The 22,096-nt window shown below is 43.3% G+C and overlaps 1 protein-coding gene across 5 annotated transcripts in view; it reads left to right on the plus strand.

The window, feature by feature from the left end:
• ANK3 (ankyrin 3) overlaps nucleotides 1-22,096 on the plus strand; it is a 329,783-nt gene that overhangs the window by 80,781 nt on the left and 226,906 nt on the right. Inside the window, exon 1 of one of the 5 annotated variants that reach the window (XM_087963789.1) lies at nucleotides 4,269-4,382. The exons of the other annotated variants lie outside the window; for them this stretch is intronic. Coding sequence (XP_087819915.1) covers nucleotides 4,362-4,382 — 21 coding nt within the window. The 5' untranslated portion in view covers nucleotides 4,269-4,361. Of the gene's footprint in view, nucleotides 1-4,268; nucleotides 4,383-22,096 lie in introns of those variants that run through there. 5 annotated transcript variants of the gene reach the window in all.

Raw genomic sequence — 22,096 nt, forward strand, 5'->3', positions numbered from 1 at the left:
CAGTCCCCATCTGCGGTGATTTTGGAGCCCAGGAAAATAAAATCTGTGACTACCTCCATTTCTTCCCCATCTATTTGCCAGGAATTGAGACGGCTGGATGCCATGATCTTAGTTTTCTTAATGTTGAGTTTCAAGCAAAAATGTTGAGTTTAGCACCCTAGTGCTTCATTTATTCTCTTAAGCTTCCCATACAGATCAGATTAAAATAGGACCAATTATTGTTCAATTGGGAAACGTGTCCCTTCCCAGCTGTGAAATCAGAGACATGGCTTTCAACAAACATTGCTGTGGATGTACCTGAAAATAGATCATTCCCTTTCCCCCAAGGAGGCTGGAGCTGCAGCTTGACACCGGTCAGCTTTGCAATGCAAAGTCCAACGGAAGGGACTTCTTGTCACAACGGGGAACTGCTAGCTTCCAAAATCTTGGGGTGGGGGGAGGGAGTAAGCATAGAGGGTTTAAAGGTTAGCAGGGAAAGCTTTTTTTAAAAAAAAGAAGCTAGATTATATTTGCATCTTCTGGAGGAACCCGTGGTGCTTGCTTTTCAGTAGAAGTACACAAAATGGAGTTTGTGCTTCCTTTTTTGTGCTTCTGCTTTTCTCCAGAGCCTGGAGAGACAAGATGAAAGGGTGCATCACGACACCCTCAGTCTGTCTGGGTGCAGCCAGAGGTGGTATCCAGCAGGTTCTGACCAGTTCTGGAGAACCAGTAGCAGAATCGGCAAATCCCACCTCTGACTGGCCCCACCAACCCCATCTATTCCTTCCCTTCATATCCCAGCTGATCAGCTGGGTCTCCTTTGGTTGCCCTGCACAGGAGAATGGAGCTGAAAAGCAGGTTAGTGGGGTGGGGAGGGAACGGGGATTTTGCAGTAACCCTCCCCTGCTACTCCCACCAAGCCACACCACGCCCACCAAACCGGTAGTAAAAATTTTTTTTGAATCCCACCACTGGGTGCAGACAAGCTATGTGCGAGTCCTGCTCTTTTGAGACAAGGAAGAGAAGAACGGAGGCCCTGAAATGCCACAGAAGCAAACCCTGATTGGTTTCTCACGCTCTGAAAATCTCTTCCCTTGAAGGAGTTGGGGAGGACTGGAGGCATCCAGGATCACATTCCCCAATGGGTCTCCTTAAGGGGCTCCCAGGGTAGTTAGGGGGAATCAGAGGAAAAATCCCTGCCTCTTGACAGGCAGGATCTAAATCTAAGTCAGGGTGTCCAACCTTGGCAACTTTAAGACTTGTGGACTTCAACTCCCAGAATTCCTCAGCCAGCTTTGCTGGCTGAGGAATTCTGGGAGTTGAAGTCCACAAGTCTTAAAGTTGCCAAGGTTGGACACCCCTGATCTAAGTTGTAAACCGGCAATCTCTTGCTTTTCCTGAAGGAATCTTTGTCTTTATTACTGATCTTTGGCAACAGGATGGGTTCTTTCAGATCCCTTGGCTAGATCCCCCCTCCCCCGACAATAAGATTCTACTGCTGTAAATCTGCACCTTCTTCGGTTTTTCTTACAGAAGTTGGGGTGAATTCTTGTAAAATGCATTAAAAAAAAAAAACATCTTTCCTTGCAAAGGCGTCCTTCTTCCTTATTCCCAGCAAAATGAGAAAATATCTTGTCCGTCAAAATAGAACAAAAATCATCTCTTTCGATTTGAATGGTTAAAAGATTTTACCTTCTAAATCAGGGGGTCTCCAACCTTGGCAACTTTAAGTCTGGTGGATTTCAACTCCCAGAATTCCCCAGCCAGCAAAGTCCACCAGGCTTAAAGTTGCCAAGGTTGGAGACCCCTGTTCTAAATTGGCTTGATCCCTGCCTGTCTGCAAGAGACTTTGCTGGAGCGAAGGTTTGCACAGAGAGGACATCCCTCCTAATGGATTCAGTTGCCTTTCTCGTTCTCCCCTTGCAGCGTTTCAGCCTAAAGCTTTGTGTAGTATTTTTAAACGCCAGGAATGGCCATGGTCGTTTTCTTTTTGAATGATGTACCTTGAAGGAGTCACAGTAAGCTCCGCTTGAATTCTCTGCAAGGAAATAGAGAGGAGAAACCCCCCTCCCCAGAAATGAAGGGGCTTAGACTCGTCACCCAGGGGCTTCCCTTTGCGGCTGAATCAAAGGCAGTGGTGCCGGAGGGGCCCAGCAGGAAGGCATGGAGCATGGTCTGTATCAGCGGAGGAAAATAATGCTTCCTTCTTTTTCTCCACGGTTTTCAATTTGAGATCATAGAGAATCAGCTTTCCACCCCCTTTCTTTGAGACAGAAAGGAGTAAAAACATAACTTGTGTTTTGTTAAAGAAAGCTGGACATTTTGGAACATGGGTGGGGGGGGACAGTAATCTTTTCTCGGTGGATAATCTTTTATCCTCGGATCAACTGAAACACTTCCTGTCAAAATATTACTTTCGTGTCCCAAGCAATCTCCCCTCCCATTATTTTTCTGACAAAGTCTTCGAAATGCATCGCTGCACATCTTTTCTCTTGTACAATCCAGCATTCATTTTTACCCTGGGAATCTTATTCTTCTTTTTAAGCATTGGAAAACAGCTGATCAAATAATATGGAGTTAAATAAAGCTGTTAGCTTTATTGCCTGTAAAACACTGGCCTGGATTATTTTTTCTGGAAAGCCGTGGTGCTAAATACGTGCCCTCGGTGTCTTTTGCAATCATCCTGCTCCAGATCTTCACCGTCTTTGCATTCTGACCTGAAGCTGAAGTCCATTCGGCTTTCTGAGGTCGACCACGATAACATGACTGTTTCAAATGGAAGGAGATGAACAATGTCTCATTTTATAACAGGATGGCAGTTTAAACTGCCATTTGCAACTTAGTTTTAAAATATAAAATGCAGAGAAATTTTTTTTTAAAAAAGGTAGAATCATTTTTGATTAACTAGACCAGGGTGTCCAACCTTGGCAACTTTAAGACTTGTGGACTTCAACTCCCAGAATTCCCCAGCCAGCTTTGCTGGCTGAGGAATTCTGAGAGTTGAAGTCCACAAGTCTTAAAGTTGCCAAGGTTGGACACCCCTGGTCTAGACACTGAGGATTAGTTTCTACTTCTCGGGTGTAGCTGAGGAGTTGTTGGTTTTTTAAAAATAAATTTATTTATTCAATGTTTCGTCCGTTAAAAACAAATTTTCACATTTTAAAACATTGCTAAAGCAGTGTATACATTTGCATTTCACTTCTATTAACGTATTATACATCTTTGTATTTACTTCTTTGTCTTCTTCTGAGGAGTTTTATTTTTGTTTATTATTTTGTTTCCTGCAGCTGGCATGTGGTTATTCCAAATGCTGATTCTAAGTGTATTTGCGATACAAAAACAGCCAAGGAAGAATGAGCTATAAAATCCGGTGTCAGATCTGCCACACATTGTTGCTGCATTCATCCATCCATCCATCCTTCCTTCCTTAATTAATTCATTAAGAACCCTTTCCTAATTAACAGTTCATTCTTTGTGAGACATGGGCTCTGGCGAGTGCCTTGTTTTCCTTTAAGGAGAAATACTCGGATCTTATAGCTTCTTCGCCCCGAAATATTTGAATGCCTTTGTGGCAATGTGGCAGGATCGGTGCTGCTTCTCCTCTTCCAGAGATCTAAAGGCAAGATGGGGAGGAAAGCCTTGTTTTTTTTCCTGAAGATCCCTCTCATTCCTCAGGGCTGCCTGTTTGTGTGGAAGCCTGTCCTACGGAGAGAGGGATGAGCACGGGCCAGCCCTAGGCAAGAGGGGACTTACGTCTGCTATTTGTGGCTCCTTGGAGCAGCCGGTTGCCAAGGCGATGCTGGCACCATCCCAGGAATGGCGGGTGGGCACCACATTGGCCTCCTCCTCCCAGTGGAAGAAGCTGCTACCTCTGATCTGCTGACGATCATTGGATGCTTCCTGAGAAGCCATCGGAGGCCTCTGGAGTTTTGGGTTTCTACCACCTGTTTCATTGCAATGGTGGCTCTTCTGCACAAACAGCTTGGCATGCCTAGGAATGCGTGAGGCGTATGTTACATGCGCCTGCACACCCACTGCTGCCTATTTTGTCCTTAGGATTCAGCCAAGCGGGAGTGATTAAAAAACAACAACACCCCAGGTTAATTACTCCGACCTCAGGAACTTTGCGCTCCTCCTATGAATTAGAGCTAATTAGATCTGATCTTAAAGAGCTTAGTGAACGGTTGTGGATTAACCGGCTCTTTTTTTCCTTTCATGCTTCCTCTTTTGTAGGTAAGTCACTCTGGCATTGACCAACCCTGATTTCACCCACTGTAATCGCTTTCTTTCTTACTGCCCTTGCCCAGTTATGGCCTGTGAATCCTAAAAGGTCTATTTTGGCAGGAAATAGTAGGGTGCTTGTAGTGTGGCTACATTGAAGCATGCGTATTCTGATAAAGATGGTAAGTGTGGATTTTCCATCTTTACCTGCAACCTGTCAGAGCATCTTTAAAGGTCGGGGAGGGGGGAATGCAATCTTCTAGAACCTTCTGAGCCTTGACTTGGACAGTAGTTGCTGTGTCTGGAAGTAAAAGAGGTGAACAAGGAGGACTTCAGCGGTTGGAGAGAAGGCTGTTGATTTCCTCCTAAGATTCCTTCTCAAATTGCAAAGACTCTGTAGGTCAGGGGGATGGACGACTACGGCTACGGCTTCAAAACAATCTGTTCCAAGTAGCCTGAAGAAAACTGGGTGGCAGGAAAGGGAAGGGCAATAGGTAGGCAACTATTGCTGCAAATTCTCTTCAAAGAGGTGTTTAAATGTAAGGAGAAGAGGAAGTTGAAATGCACTGTTAAATACAGCTTTACAAGGGCGGTCCTTAGGACTATGCTTAGTGGGGTTTACCCAACTATTTCTTAGCAAGAAATTTCATTTTGACATTTGCAACATAGATTTAATTTGTTTACTACATGGGCTCCCCATATGTCTTAGCTGGAAATGTTTATTTTAGGGATATAATATCCTAAATGATGCCTGTTGCCACAGTGATGTTCAAGCTATATTTTGTCACTTCACCCTCATAACATAATAAATGTTGACATTCTCCCATTGGGTTATTTTAGAATTAAAAGAATTAAACAGGAATTGTGTTTACTTTTTCAGTTTCTATTTAAAGGATCAACAGCTTGTTATTCATCTTAGAAAAAAGCTCATGTTGGTGCAAAAATAAAAGAAATCAATTTTTTTTGAAGGAATGTTCAGGGAAACTAGAAATATGAAGACTCAGGGTAGGAATTGGGTTTTTTGTGACTTTGTCACTTTTTCCCCCCTGGATGTTGAAATGAAACTTGAAAAATATGATGAAAAAGATAAAACAAATAAGGCGTGGCTAAAATAATTTGTCATCCTATATTAACTAATATTTAGAGATGTAACAGGTTCTCTCACTACAGGTAAACTAGATTTTGGAAGTCCTTGGAAATGATAAAAATCAAGCTTGAAAGGGAGCCAAAGTGGCTTTTAATGATAGAGAAAACCAGAGAAAAATATATAGAAAACTTGGGTTGTAAAGTAGATTGCAATTTTTTTTTAATGTACAAAAAGATTACATTATGGGATAATTGCATTTTTAAAGTAGTGTATAAAAGGGGGGATTTAGTAAAGGGAATTAAACTCTGGGAACTGCAAAGACAGATTGGATAGAAAGGATACGAATGGTGGCATAGCTGTCATTTTTTTATTTCTGTTTTTGACCAGCATCTTGGCAGGGTGTTCTCAATTTCTCAAGAATGGTAGCATCTGAAAAGGTTAGAATTAGAATTAGAATAACGGAGTTGGAAGTTTAGTTTACTTTAGTTTATTGTCATTGCACACTGGACAACGAAATTAAATACTATCTTCAGTATACATTATGGCTATGAAAATAAACACAAACACACATCCTTCACATTCTATACATTGAATTGAAAACCCCTGATATTGCATGAATATTGCACTATACGGTAGAATATACAGTAGAAGGGACCTTGGAGGTCTTCTAGTCCAACCCCCTGCTTAGACAGGAACCCCTGGCCTATACCATTTGAGACAAATGGTCATCCCATCCCATCCCTTCTTAAAAACTTCCAGTGTTGGAGCATTTACAACTTCTAGAGGCAAGTACTTCCACTGATTAATTGTTATAACTATCAGGAAATGTCTCCTTAGTTCTAAGCTGCTTCTTTCTTTAATTAGTTTCCATCCATTGCTTCTTGTCCTGCCCTCAGATGCTTTGGAGAATAGCTTGACTGCCTCTTCTCTGTGGCAGCCCCTGAGATATTGGAAGACTGCTATCATGTCACCCCTAGTCCTTCTTTTCATCAAACTAGACACACTCAATTCCAGCAACCATTATTTATATGTTTTATCCTCCAGTCCCCTAATCATCTCTGTTGCTCTTCTCTGCACTCTTTCTAGAATCTCCACATCTTTTTTACATCGTGGTGACCAAAACGGGATGCAGTATTCTAGGTGTGGCCATGGCAAGGCATTATAAAAGTGATATTAACAATTCACATGATCTTGATTCTATCCCTCTGTTTATGCACCTAGAAATGTGTTGGCTTTTTGGGCAGCTGCACCACATGTCTGGCTCATATTTAAATGGTTATCCACTAGGTCTTCAAGATCCCTCTCACAATTACTACTATTGAGCCAGTTACACATATACTGTACCTGTGCATTTTGTTTTTCTTGTCGAAGGTTGAAGTTTCAGAAATGCAAGTTGAAAGCTTTCTTTGCTATTGAGCTGTTGCTCCTCCTCCTCCTCCTCCTCCTCCTCCTCCTCATGACGTTCTTGCCCCTTTTTCTTACTGGTATACTTTCATCCATGTTGTTTAAAGGTGAAAAAATAGGACCAAGTAGCCTAATAGCTGAATAAATACAGCTTACTCCTTCCACTTTACAGAAAAAGCTGAAATTATTTCTTGTGTCTGAAAAACTCTAGGGCATACTGGCTGAGATCTAATTTGCATGCATTTTAAGGTCCAAGACCCACTATACAGGGTGACAGCTCAGAAACCTGTCCCCTTCTTTGATGCCTTCAGAATTTCCTTGTAGCATTTAATGCATAACAGGAAGGCAGCTTCTGTCCAAGTAGGGAAGGTTTCCTGGGGTGGAAAGATAACATTTTTCCCACCTAGATATGAGGCTGGGTTGGTAAAGCTTCTTTAAAGATGGTTGAGGAGCTGAGAAGTAGAATAACAAATCCAATAACTTCATCTGAGCTCTAATGCTAGAAATATTCCCAGCTGACTGTTGCAGCATTTTGTTGTTGTTGTTGTTGTTGTTGTTGTTGTTGTTGTTGTTGTTGTTACAGGTAGGGAAGAAAACACAGCTAATTACATGATATTAATCTGAGTGAATTGGTGCATGGTTTAAAAGAAGCCAGGCATCTGAAAGTGGTGATTTTCAAAAATAAAAGCATGTTTTCATATAGTTAACATTCTATTCAGGATGAAGCCTGTTTTTGGATTTCCAGTCTGGCTTCTAGTATGAAAAGGTTCCTTTCTCCTTCTTTTTCAATAAATTTGATGAAATAGAACTTCGATAATGGCTTTTGGCAGCCACAAACCATTAACATTGTCTGGGAAAAATTCATTTTATCAGTTTAGCCTGATGAGTCTACTGTATTTCAGTTGATAGAAGGATGGAACTAAATTATCTTCTGAGACAAAAATCTCAGGTCTGATGAAGATCCACTGGATGGCCCAGACTTGTTAGGGGTCTAAAAATTAGGAGTATTTTACTAGGAAAGCAAACAATTACTTGGAGGATTGAGCAACTCCCTGGAACTCCTTAAAACACCCAAAGTTTGTCCCCAAATGGTCTCGTGGCTCTCTTCAGTTGCAGCATGATGTGATGGGGGACAAAGGAAGAAAACTTTACAGCAGGGGTCCCCAAACTTGGCAACTTTAAGACTTGTGGACTTCAACTCCCAGAATTTTCCAGCCAGCGGAGTTGAAGCCCACAAGTCTTAAATTTGCCAAGTTTGGGGGCCCCTGAAACAAGGCATGACTGAAATAATTTGTCATCCTATATTAACTAATATTTAGAGCTGTAACAGGTTCTCTCACTACAGATAAACTAGATTGTAGAAGTCCTGGGAAATGATAAAAATCAAGCTGGAAAGGGAGCCAAAGTAGCTTTTAATGATAGAGGAAATATATAGAAAACTTGGATTTGTAATGCTGGCTGAGGAATTCTGGGAGTTGAAATCCACAAGTCTTAAAGTTGCCAAGTTTGGGGACCCCTGCTTTAGAGGTTGCCTCTGAGTGTGTCAGAATAAGAGAGAAGGGGCTTCTTTAAATACAGGTACAGCAAGGATGGGTTACATCTGCCTCATTCATGGTCTGGGGAAAAGATGATGGAGACATGGGTCGATGAAAGAGCTTCCCATGGCTCACTCAGGTCATTCTTAGGGGCATGAGGAGGGGGGTACACCAGTGGCCCCCAACCTTTTTTGTGCCATGGCCCGGTACTGGCATCACAAAATGATCCACGGCCCAGTATTGGCATCAGCATGCATGGCAAGGCGAGCCAAGCGACCGGCCAGCCAGCCGTCCCCCGCTTCTCCCCGCCACCTTCAACTCCTCCTTTGTACCTGTGTCGATGGGCTTCGCGACGGCTTCGGGACGGTCGCTCGGCTCGCCTTGCCTTGGGTGCTGAAAGAATCCTCGCGCCTTAGTTTTGTTTGAAGCCGCCCCCCCCCTTCGATGAAACTAAGGCGCGAGGATTCCTTCAGGACCCAAACGCCGCTTTCCAACCGGAAAAGCTCACCGGAAGCACTTTCTCATCAAAACAAGATGGCGGCGCCCAGCAAACCGGCGGCCCGGTAGAAAATGTTCCACGGACCGGTACCGGTCCGGGGCCCGGTGGTTGGGGACTCCTGGGGTACACTATCAAAGAGAAGAATCTACCAGATGATTCTGGAACATCCTTGATAGGAGTGCAGGTCCACCTTTTGGAAGACCTCGGTGGGAGATGCAAGCATCATCCAAGGCAACCTATTGACCCTACTCTTTGGGAAAGGAAGGTTTATGGTTAAGATCAGAACTTAGAACTAGTTTTAAAGAGGTCTGTGGTTGGGAAATTAAACAGGTTTTGTATCTCGTCGGGGCATTTTAATTAACAGCATTTCATATTAATGCATTCTAACACTTCTGTCATCTTCCTTGACTTCTTCCCTTTGTTGTAACACATTTGCAAGGCACCAACTTAATTAACTTAATGGGAGGCTGCAACAGTTTGTCTCTGACATCCTCTTCAAGGAATTTCCCCAGTTTCCTGCGCATCAAGTTGTTGCGTTGAGATACATATAATGAAATAACGGCGGGATTAAATAAGATCTCACAAATAAATTAATAACTGAAGGAAAGAACGAGCATGTTCAGAGATCTGACTGTGGCTTTAGGAGGCTTCTCTTCAGTGAAGCTACAAAATGGCCGTATCAGTCAGCTTCTGCCCTAAGGAAATTCCTGAGCATCTGAAGAGTCAAGCGTTGTGGTTGTGTTTGGTGTGAAGGCTGACATCTCCAGGAGAAGCTGTTCAAAACATGTCAAAATCCTCTCTAAGCCCCTGGCCTTCTTCACAAAAGGTGCCACATGGCCGTCATTGTATCCAGATGGTGCCGTACTTTGTGTGAAGCCTTGCTTTCCAATGTGTGCAGAGCAGAGGTGGGATTCAGCCGGGTCTGACCGGTTCTGCAGAACCAGCAGCGGAAATGTTGAGTAATTCAGAGAAATCCCACTTCTGACTGGCCCTGCTCCCATCTATTCTCCGCCTCCTGAATCCCAGCTGATCAGCTGGGTCTTCTTTTGTTGCCCTGCAGGGGAGAATGGAGCTGGATAGCAGGTTAGTGGGGTGGGGAGGGAATGGGATTTTGCAGCATCTCCTTCCCCTGCCATGCCCACCAAGCCATGCCCACCAAACTACACCATGCCCACCAAGCTATGCCCACAGAACCGGTAGTAAAAAAAAAATGAATACCACCACTGGGGGTGGAGACTTGGATAAATTGCATAGGAGTCTCCCAAGGAGGAACAAAGCACAGCAAGGTGCCATTTTGTTTGCAAACATGTGGCTGTCGTCACCGTCAGAATGACAGGGTGGGTGTGGTCTTATTCCACATCTGGAGATGACATCTGGAGATAAAGGGGATGTTTTCTTTTCCTCTTTATGCATCCTGTTGGAAATTAACTACGGGTGCATTCTTCCTTGCCTCATCTCCTTCCCCGAGTTGCAGCGATAAACATGGGAGAAGAGCCACATTTCTTCCTGAAATTAAGGCAAAAAAAATAAGAAAAACCTGCAGAGGTTGGATTGCAGACTGAAAGCTATGCAAGTGCCCCCAGTCTGGTCACAGGTTGCTGGGCGTGTGGCTGCTGCCAGTCCTTTGGATGGGCCGGGCAAAGGGGGAGAATCCTTGCGTGATCCTGTTTGAAAACCCTGCTGGGGGGTTCACTGGGTTTTCCATTGCAGAGAGGAGTTTACGCCTTGCACGTTGGCACGGATTGAAAAGTTTGTGTTGGGGAGGTTTTTTAATTAAACAGAAAAATCTGTTTAGATATTTTTAAAGCATTTGTATGACTGGGCATAAACGGCAGTGATTTCAGAGCAGGTGTTGATGGAGGGTCTCAACCACTTCTGAAGGCTTCCTGTTTCTGTCATTGTTAATTAAAAAAAAAAAAAAGCCAGCTCTTTTCTGTGCTAAGTAACCATGGAAACCCTGTGATCGTTTTCTACCAGGGATTACGGGTGGCGAGGAAGAGGGTTGCCCTCTTTCAGCTGAAGGCGGCATGCAGTTGGCTGATAACTATGTTAATTGACTGTAACCCTTATCGAGGGGGGCACATTCGGGCATTTTAAACAGACCGAGATTTAAATCTCCTGGTTGCTTAATTTCTTGCATGGAATAAAGTGGTCGGCCTTGCCTGCAGCGCAGTCTGATGGGATGTGTCAGGCGCGCCTTCCAGTCAAGGGGGGAAGAGCACTTTGCACATACAGCTCAAATGTGTCTCTGAAGGGAGCAGCCTCAGGTCAGTTTGCACAGAGGACCACTCAGCCGAACCAGATCCTGAGGCTGCTGTATCATCCTCTCTTTCTGCCCTGAGGCTTCAAGGAAGACTTGGGGAGGAGGAGGAGAAGGGCCGGTCCCCACCCAGCACGTCTTGGAGCAGAAGAAAGACTGCCGTTTTTTTAGCAAAAGCTCACACTTAGCATAGATAGCATCCCTTTGGCTCTGGGGAGGGAATAAAGACGGTCAGAAAATGCACATTTTTATTACTGTTCCTGGATTTAGGTTCTCCCATTCACGTTCATCATCCCACCTGCCCGCTCCTGCTTTGGGAGTTGCACCTGGGCCAACCACATAGTCCTAGGAGCAGGGGTGGGATTTCAAATTTTTTAACAACCGGTTCTGTGGGCGTGCCCTAATTTGTGGGTGTGGCTTGGGGGGGTCATGTGATGGGGTGGTCTGGCTTGCTGACTGGGCGTGGCTTGGTGGTCATGTGACTGGCTGGGCATGGCTTGTATGTAAATATTGTAAATATTTATGTAAATGTTGAATTTTTTATTTTAAAAAGGGCAACTTTTACCCAAAATGAGGCAAAGCAGGCAGGCAGATTGAATTGCTTGCAGAATCACAGCTTCACTCAGAGATCTACCGTGTTTCTCATATAATAAGGCTGGGTCTTATTTTTTTTTTTGCCCCGAAAAAATGGCTAGGTCGTCTTTTCGGGGGTGACTTAATTCCCCCCCCTTGCATCTTCGGGCGGGCGGGTGGCGACAGCTTGGATGTTGACCTCGGCGTTGGTGGGGCACGTCGTATTGGGGTCAACGCAGGCAGCACCATATCCGGGTGCGCAACAAAAGTACTTCCTAACGGCAAGCCCCCCCACCATTCCCCCCATTTTGCATGTTTTAATATAGGCCTTAATTTGGGGGGAGGGTCTTAATTTCATTTCATGCCTATAAAACATGCTGGGACTTCCTATTGGGGGAGGCCATATTGTTGGAGAAACAGGGTACCTTTCTGCAATCTGCTGCCGGAGTCTGCACTGAAAAATAGAAGCTTCAGTCCTAAGGAAGGTTCAGCTCTGCTCTCAGGCCAGGGGTGCGATTTGCCGGTTCTCTGAACTGTGCAGAATCGTAACAACCGGTTCTATAGAACCGGTCTGAACCGGTAGAATCCCGCCCCTGCCTAGGAGCAAAGGAACTGAGGGGAGGGGAGGGTTTTTGCCATTTTGCTAATGGGGACTAACCTCTGCTAAGTCAGGGACCTGAGGCTGAGATGGAGGGAGCTCTTCAAACAGAGGTGGAACAGGTCCAGAGGTACTAGCAGGGCAGTGGTGGAATTCAAATATTGTTGCCACCGGTTCGGTGGGCATGGCTTGGTGGGTGTGCTTTGCATGCATGCACATGTTTTGCATGCATGCGCCCGCCAAACGCACACTTTGTGCAGGCGCAGAGGCGTTTGCCTAAGTCACCTCCTGCAAGCCTGCACGATTCCAGTCGCTTCAGCAGCTGCTGTGTGGAACTATTCTGTGCCGTGCAAAGCAGCTGCGCTTCAAATTCAGCAGGTAAAAGTGAGTATGGGAGCCCAGGCGGGTGGATGGGCCCAACAGCAGAGTGGCCGAGAGAACCGGTTTGGTCTCCGCTGCTCATCGCTCCTACCGGCTCACCAGAACCGGGCCGAACCGGTTGAATACCACCACTGTAAGTTTTATTTATTTGGTTTGTCAAACGCTTACAAGGTAATAAGTATAAGTAAAAACATGGATACATATAAGAAAAATAAAAGAAACAATAGGACAGGGACGGTAGGCACGTTGGTGCGCTCATGCACGCCCCCTACAGACCTCTTAGGAAAGGGGTGAGGTCAACAGTCTAAGGTTAAAGTTTTTGGGGTTTGGGGAAGAAACCACAGACTCAGGAAGAGTATTCCAGACATTGACCCTAGTGGGGCACTGTTGAGCCTTTCTCTTGGAATCTACAGCTTGGTTTGTGGATTTTAGTTTTGGAGGTTGCCTTGCATTGTTTCAGGTGCTTTTAGGCTCGCTCCCCACTAAGTTGAAGCTTGAATTAGCAAAGAATTACAAAATAAATAAATAATTTTCAGAGATATGGTAGCTACACAGCAATTCCATTTGATGTATTGGATGGTATCTCTGTTGCAAAAAGGGGAGGTACATTGGAAAATAATTCTGGGCACCCTAAATTATGACATTACAGAGAAGTCAAACTCCGGGCTTCTCAGTTCTTTGCCATACTAGCAAAAAGCGAATGGTTTCCAAGTTTGGTTTCCATAGAAAGCAAGCACGGGCATAACTAAATTCAATCTAAGCTCTCCATAGTTGCTATCTAAGAGTTGATAAATAATTTAGATAAAGAAATAAATAAAGTGGAAGGAAAGGGGAAGCTAGCAATGTTTGGTTATATTTTCTCTGTGTAGGAAGTCCTTAGAAAGAGATGTCATCCTGCCTGCTGGAGATTTGTGACATATATTAGTGCAATGAGTGTTGGAAGTCATGATAAAGGACCACTAGCTTTTGACATCCAGCCCATCTCTGCAATTTTCCTGGTGAGAGAGATGGAGACCCACAAAATGCCATTTCCTTTCCAGATCAAAAGAAAGGCCATTGCTTTTTAAGAGCTGTGAAGGATAGGAGTTTCTTGGCTGGTGGACAGTATTGGGGTGAATACTGAACGGGACTGCAAAAATCTAGATATCTACTTACCTGGAAAGCTACAGGTGGCAGCAAAGAAGTAGGGGCAATTTTAAACCTTCTGCTGCCATCTAGCAGTCATTCGCATTATTATATTCATGGTTCAGAGCCTCATTGCTGGTTCTCTACATGTTTGAAGTAGGCAGCTTCTCCTTGCTGTAGAGTAGAATCCAGAGGTGGGTATTCAGCAGTAATTCTGACCAGTTCTGGAGAACGGGTAGCGGAAATTTTGAGTAGTTCGGAGAACCGGCAAATCCCCCCTCTGACTGGCCCCACCCCCATCTCTTCTCCGCCTCCCGAGTCCCAGCTGATTGGCTGGGTCTTCTTTTGTTGCCCTTCACAGGAGAACAGAGCTGGAAAGTAGGTTAGAGGCCTGGGGATGGAATGAGGATTGTGCAGTAACCTTCCCCTGCCATGCCCACTAAGCCAGGCCCAACCAGTAATAAAAATTTTTGAATCCCGAGTGGCAACAAACTAAGGCCCTTTTCTTGGAGGATGGAGAGCCAAGGAAGGCAAGGGCCTCATATCTCAGAGTCTGTAAAATAGGGTTTTTTCAATCTTAGCAAGTTGAAGATGAGTGGATTTCAATTCCCAGAATCTGGATGTTGAATTCCACCAATCTTCAACTTGTTACGGTTGAGAATCACGGCTGTAAAACATTGAGATCAGATTTGTTTACTGAGAGAGCTGAAATGCCACGTGGAACACAAAGTTCCTTGACTCTTCCCCACCTTTCTTTTGTGATTTGATGTGCTGAGGACCATGGGATGGATTGTCCTTTTGGAATTCTTTCAGGCAATGCATCGAATTAAACATCAAATCAAATCAGGGGAAACAGTTTTACTGAGAAACCCAACCCCACCCCGCCAATCTCTTATAGCAGAGGTCTCCAAACTTGGCAACTTTAAGACTTGTGGACTTCAACTCCCAGAATTCTGGGAATTAAAGTCCACAAATCTTAAAGTTGCCAAGTTTGTGGACCCCTGTCTTATAGCCTGGTCAGAAATGACAGGGAATTGGATCAGGTACCCATAGCTCTTTTATTGAATCATTTTGATAGAACAGTTTCACCATATAATTCTTTCTTTTAGGATTATTCTGAGGCAATTTTGCTGTCTCAGATTAATAAGTTTTATCTGTTATCCCGATTATCTGGTTTATATAAAATGTTTTTAATGCGTAGTGATATGCATTAATAATATAGAAGTTTAGTAGTTAAAGATTTAATTGTGGTGATTTGAATAATTATTTTCAATATTTAAACATGTTTGCTAATCTGCCAAATACTACCACAGCAGGCTGGGTCTGACCCAACCTCTATTGCACCCTGGAACATCTCTACATTAATTCAATATGGATAACTCAAGGAAGGCATTTTGCACATTGGAAGACAATTTATGTATTTTCTAAGAAATGGACACTTGGATCAGAAAAAGCAATCCAATCAAGAAGATTTCAGTGATGGACAGAAATTTCTGGACTGTATTGCTTTGAATGATGATACCAGAGTTATACTGCATGGCAAAATAGATATACCAAGTAATTCAACGTTCACTATTGTTTATTAAAGATCCATTAGTCTCTTATCTTCTGACAATGTTTGAAAGTCAAAAGTCTTGAGGATGTACAATTGAGATTTTCTGTTTAAATTTTTTTTGTCCCAATTTTATTACTCTTAGAAATAACTCAAGGCAGTGAACATACCTAATACTCCTCCTTTCTCCTATTTCCCCCTCAACAATGATTCACTGTGTCCTCTTTTGTAGCCTGGTTCCTTCATCACTGAAATTCAGAGCCCTGAAAACAAAATGGCAGCATACCCAGATGAGCTAAGTTTAAAGACTTTGGGGCTTCAGAGGAAGCTCCTCCACTGCATGGGACAGACTGTGCAAGAGACAGTGATGGTTGTCTCAGAATACATCCAGGTAACAGGGACACCTTCCTCATAGTCAGGATTTGCCTACTTGCCTCAGGTTGGATCTCATATTTAGAAAACATACATCAGTTGCTAAAATTGTGGCATTAGCCAGTAAATATGTGATCCTTTGTGGCCCAAAGAAGCAAGGGTTAACTAACAGCTCTTTATAAAGGGTCTCTCTCTCCCCCACCCATATCTCTCTTTCCCTCCCTCCCTCCCTCCCTCCCTCTCCCTCCCTCTCCCCCTTTGAGAAATATGACACAGCTGTGCACTTGCTGAGCACTAATGGGACTGAAAAACATCAGATGCAGACATCTTGGCAAATGGCAGCTATTCAGATCCATTTCTGTATCTCTGCAACGTAATAATTGCTCCATGCATTCTAGTTAAATCATGGTTACCGTACTTAAGACACAATGTTCTTTCCTAAAGGACAGGCTGCTATCCTGGTGGGAGGGCCTTAATGTGAAAGAAGGGATGTGTTGCAGCTGCCTTTCCCAGTAGATGTGCTCTGGAAACATGGACTGCAGCTTCCCTTACCCATTATGGGCAACGAAGCTGCAACCCATCGCTTCTGGAGAGCTCCAGATTGGGAAAGGCTGCAATTCAACCCGAGGAGATAAACCAGGTAATCGTTCATATCAGGCGTCTGAAATTTTCCAGAGCCTTCTTTGCAATGGAAGCACACAGACTAAACTTCCAAGGTCCCAGGAACCAGGAGAAGGAAATGTTTAAACGGGGAGAGAATCAATGGGGCAATGTCAGAGCCTGGAATAACTCCTTGTTCCTCCCCAATTAGAAACAAAAACTTTAGACCTAAGATAAAATTACTTTTCTCCTTTTATTTTGGATAGTTCACTTAATTAGAACTCTACTTTGTTCCTCGTAGAATTTGGGTTACCTAGATGGCGATTTTGGGTCCGAGCTTGTTGTGTACGTGTATGTGTGTGTGTGCAGTGCATATGTCTGCAGAGGATATATAACTAGACACCAATCCAGGGCATATACAGAATTCCCAACAGCTGGAAGGGAAGAGATCCATAAAAGGTAGAGAAGGGGGAAATGCAGAAGGAGCCTTTTTCCATATTGAAAGCAGAAAATTATACCAAAGAATTCCAAAGACTATTTTTTTAAAAAATGTTTTTTTTAGTGATTCCTGAGATGCGATGTGCGATCCATTGTTTTATTAGGAATAAATAGGCAGAGAGTAAGGCTGAAGGCAAATGAGAAACATTCCCTTTTTTGCTGGTGCATTTGTCTTTGTCTTTAAATATTTATAATCAAAGAAAAAACATGAGTGTTTCTATTATAGAATATCTGTAAGTCTTTGTTTTCAGTTGAGTGGTAAGCTTGGCTCCAAGGAGAGACAGTGATATATCTGGGTGAGCTCAGAGTGGCATTATGTCATTTTTCAGTTTGGGGGAAAGACGCTCCCAATCCAAATGTGTTATTGCCAAAAGAACATTGGGTTGTTTGAGAATGTTTGAGGACAGCCTCCCGAATCTGGTGTATCCCAAATTTGCACTGCGGCTTTCATCCATGCGGCTTTCATGCCACGATGTGGGAATGATGGGAATTGTAGTCCATGCATTTTGGAAGCTGCTTCGTTGAGAAAATCCAGGATGCCATTAAATAAATGCTAAAAATAGATAGAGAAGACCTATTGTCCCTTTCTGATCTTCCCTTTTTTCCTAATGTGTGGAAATACCTATTCCTAATAATTACCAGTATTACTCTATGTTGGTGGGTCAGGAATAAAAGGTGAAGAGGTGCTTTAAAAGTGACCTCTCTCTTACATGCTGCCTGTAAACATAATAGGATAGCAAAATTTCCCCTCATCTCATTTTATCTTTACTTGGGAAAAAGAAATTTGCAAAACATCAATTCAAGCACAAAGCTTCTGCAATTTCTTTCATCTAGAAGTCTAGTAATGATTTCCCCAGGGCATCAACAGGCAATTAGCAACAGGCTCAAGGAAGCTAAAAAAAAACCCTGAGAGTTAAATGTCTGCATGCTAAGGAAAACATCTTCATTATCCAAGTTTTATGCCATGTCCTTTTTTTTTGCTTTCAGTAAATCTGGTTAAAGAAGACTAAAATAATGTTACTCTTGGTTGTAAGCAGGTCTTGACAAAGGAGTTTTGTAACATTTCAAGAACATCTGTAGCCAGATCAGAGAAGAATTAGTTTTCCTTTCTCAAGATGAGAGGATTTTTTTAAAGAAAAAAACAAAAAAACAAAAAAGCAGTAACCAGAAATTCCAAAATTAAAAGTATTGTTTCCCTTTTTAAAAGTCTCAAATTTGCTGTCTAAGGGAAATGTTTCACTCCATCTCATAAAAGGGTCAGCTCTGTTTAAACAATAAAATGGGTAAAGATTTTTAAGACTGCATGGACACTATTATTTATCACACATATCTGTGTCTTTTAAAAACATATTTCTATTGCTTTACTTCTTAATACTTTCCTCTTCCATTGAGAAAGGATTAAACAAAGGATTAGCTTTCTTTAACAAGACCATTTCTTCGACTTTTAGAGACGTATGCAAAACCAAATCCCGAATCCCAGTGGTGGAGATTTCTTATTATATAATTAAGATGGCATGACTTATTATCTCTGATTCACCTTTGTATACTATAGCCGAATAAAAAATTTTCAAAATTGCATATTAACTCAAAATGAGGAAAATATTGTGTTCTCTCTCTCTCTCTCTCTCTCTCTCTCTCCCTCCCTCCCTTCCTCCCTCCCTCCCTCCCTTCTCCCTCCCTCCCTCCCTCCCTCTACTTCTAGAGGTAAACATGGAGGGGAAGAAATTTTCTTTCTGGGGGGAATTCTGATGCAGAAATGTGGGGAAGCAAGTGAGGAAGCCTCCCCAGCTTCACCCTGTGGGAGGGATCTGGGGAGAGCCTTTTCTTTCTGATATTATTATTATTTCAATTTCTGCTGTAGAGATTGTCCTTCACCATCTCAAACTGCCTTCTGTTTCTCAAAACGCCAGCATTTTGCAAGGAGTGTGCATGTGATTATGATTGTCTAGCAAATGGAATTTCTTGTAAAATAACTGTCAAATTGAGTTCCTTGGGAGCCCACACTTGCTAGACTGGGTTTCTGGAGAAACTGCAACTGTCAGATATGTTTTCTGACAAGACGGGAACATTGGAAGCAGTTTTATATTCAACCATATTATGTGCCTTCCAGCTGGTATCTACTCTTAGCTACCGCATAGATAGATTTTTCTCCAGGATGATCTGTTCCACCCGTGATCTATCAGGTCTTCCAATGGGGCATCCAACATTGTTGTGATGGAGTCCGTCCCTCTTGCTGTTGCTTATCTTCTTTTTCTCTTTCTTTTACCCTTTCCTGCATTATAGATTTTCCAGAGACTTAGATCTCTGCATAATATGTCCAAAATATGATAATTTGACCCTGGTCTTTGTATCCAGAATTCTGGATTGATTTGTTCTACAATCCTTCACTTACCTAAAGTTATCAGGAAAAAAAAAATTACCTGCATAATACTGATTTTTGTATGTACAGATATAACATCTCAATATATATTCCAAATTCTTCATTGTTGCTATACAAATGCTAATCTGTAAGGCAAACACTATCCACCATTTCACTCTCTTCATTGTCAATTCTAAGGCTGATTTTTCTACTAGTTGTCATTAGTTTGGTCTTCTTTACTATATTTTAGTACCATTTCCCCCCCCCCGTTCCTTGGCTTTCTAAAACATGCAGATTAGCAATAGCAATAGCACTTAGACTTATATACTGCTTCACAGTGTTTTCTAGCCCTCTTTATGCGGTTTAAAGAGTCAGCCTATTTCCCCTCAACAATCTGGGTCCACATTTTACCGATCTCAGAAGGATGGAAAGCTGAAACCACCTTGAGCTGGTCAGGATCAAACTCCTGGCTGTGGGAAGAGTTAGCCTGCAATATTGCATTCTAACCACTGTGCCGCCAGGGCTGGGATTATTTGCATTTTCAGAGTAGTGTCATCAGCATAGCGCAGGTTGTTGATTTTCTTCCTCCAGTTTTAAAACTTCTTTCAGTCCAGCTTCCCTCAATATACAGTAATATTCTGCATGTCGGTTGAGGTAAAGTAGGTTTCTGCATGCTCCATTCAGATTGTGCTTACCTGCCCTTTGTGTAGGAGGCTATGCATTTCCCAAGAGATGTTCTGGGATTCCCATTTTCCTATGGCCATTCCACAGTTTGACATGGTCAACACCATCAAAGACTAAAGGCCTTTGTGTAATCCGAGAAGCTCATCTTGACTTCTTTTTAGCATTTGTTGGCTTCCTCAGTTCATCCTGATTGGCAAAGGCTCGGCCACTTGTTATGGCCAAAGCATATATTGAGTTTTCCACACCTGTTGTGTGTCGGTGGCAAGCTCTCTTTTTCCTCCAGGGGAAACCATACAGCTGCCTGCTGCTGTCACAAATATGATTGGCCTGCAGGGGCTGCTTGGACAGTCGGAATAACCTACAATTGATGGACGACAAGGCTGTGGCTTGCCTAGGGACAATGTCTGCTTCTACAAAGACAAGGAGTATCTGTGAGTCAGAGAACAGGAGGCTCAACGCCTTATCCCTCAACAAATGATGAGTAGTGGCAGGAACAGAGGGGCACACCGGCTGCTTAGCAAGACACAGACTAGCATCAGTGACCTATTTTTGTCCTCTCTTCCCAAGCATCAGAAGATTGAACAGTAACTCTAAAAGATGTAAACGTTTCAGTTTGTCCTGGGCAGATGCCATTCATCTTCTGGCAATGTCTATGGCTCAAAAGCTTGTTGGAGTAAAATCGCAACCTTGCTTTGGAGCAATGCATGGCTTGTGGGCCCTCTGTGTATCCAGTGACGGGGGCTTGAGGGCTCATCTTAGATAGCTATATCATCAAAATATTGAAGGACCAAAACAGGGTTGATGGACAGCTTTGGAAAGGGAAATCTTATTGTTGTCAATGCTTGGCCAACGTAATTGATAGAAGGCTGTAAGGAAGGGAGGAGGCAAGACCTCCCTCTTGCTGAACCCCACTTTTTATTTAAGAAATTGCTGAACCCCACTTTTTATTTAAGAAATTGAGGCAAAAACAACCATGCGATGAAACACTTTCACAGGGCCTTATTAGTAGAAGTAGTGGTTGAGCCTGTCTCTAGGAAGAGACAAATGTTGCCTTTAAATCCACGAAAACAGCGTAGACATATGTCCTCTCGAGTTTCCTAGATCCTCTAAATTTGAGAATCGCCCAAGGCCAGGTTTGTTCAGCACTACCTAGTGAAGCCTTAGAAAGCAGTTTCACAGTAAGAGAGAAGTGATAGTTGTTGGGCAGGTGTTAAATTTAAATAAGGCAATTTGGAGACATAATAATTAAATCAACTGTGCTTGTACCATTATAATATGTATATTCCCCTTTTAATTCCCTGTCCCCCTTTTAAAGATTTGTCTTAATGTCGCTGAATTGAGTTTAGGAATCATTTGAGTCACCAACCATCCTCCTAATTAATTGTCTTATTATGACTATACAACACTGAAAATGAAACAAACCATGGGATGAAAAGAAAGAATTACTCTAGCAAAAGATAAAAATGCCAGCGTCATTTGGCCCAAGTCTAGCATGAAAACCACCAGCATAAATAGAGTGTAACCTGCCTGCTATTCCTCTAGGTCAATGTACCTCAACCTTGGTAAGATGCCTGGACTACAGCTCCCAGAATTCCCCAGCTGGCACATCCACATATCTTAAATTTGCTAAGGTTGACACACCACTCTAGGTCAGGGGTGTCAAACTCACATCATCACGGTGGCATCACATGATGTATCAAGACTCCCCCCCATTGCTAAACCAGGCATGGACATGGCTAGCACACGGCGCATCTGGTACAGAGGTGGAATTCAGCCGGTAGTGGAAATTTTGAGTAGTTCGGAGAACCGGCAAAGACCGCCTCTGACTGGCCCCGCCCCCATCTATGCTCCACCTCCTGAGTCCCAGCTGATTGGCTGGCTCTTCTTTGGTTGCCCTGCACAGGAGAACGGAACTGGAAAGCAGGTTAGTGTGGTGGGGAGGGAAGGGGGATTTTTCAGTACCCTTCCCCTGGAGTGTGGTGGGAATAGAGATTTTACAGTCTCCATCCCCTGCCATGCCCACCAAGCCATGCCCACCAAGCCACACCCATAATCCATGTCCACCAAGCCACGCCCACAGAACCGATAGTTTAAAAAAATGGAATCTCACCATTGATCTGGCCTGTGGGCCAGGAGTTTGACACCCCTGCTCTAGGGGATCTCAGTTGCTGTGAATTCACTCAGGAGCAAGTAAGCCCCCCCCCCCCGGGGAACTGGGAGCTTTCCTGCATTGCTGAAAATCAGGCAAACAGCAGACAAGTAGGAAAAGAACTGAGAATACAGAACTCAGAGGCAGTTAGTATAGAGTCATGTTGGATTCACGAAGAGAGCTATTTGTTTCCATATTCCTACTACTGTAGGTGGCATGA

This window comes from Notechis scutatus, chromosome 4 (assembly GCF_049901735.1).
Source record: "Notechis scutatus isolate UNSWTSFEM ecotype Mainland chromosome 4, rNotScu1.2, whole genome shotgun sequence".
Lineage (NCBI taxonomy): Eukaryota > Metazoa > Chordata > Lepidosauria > Squamata > Elapidae > Notechis > Notechis scutatus.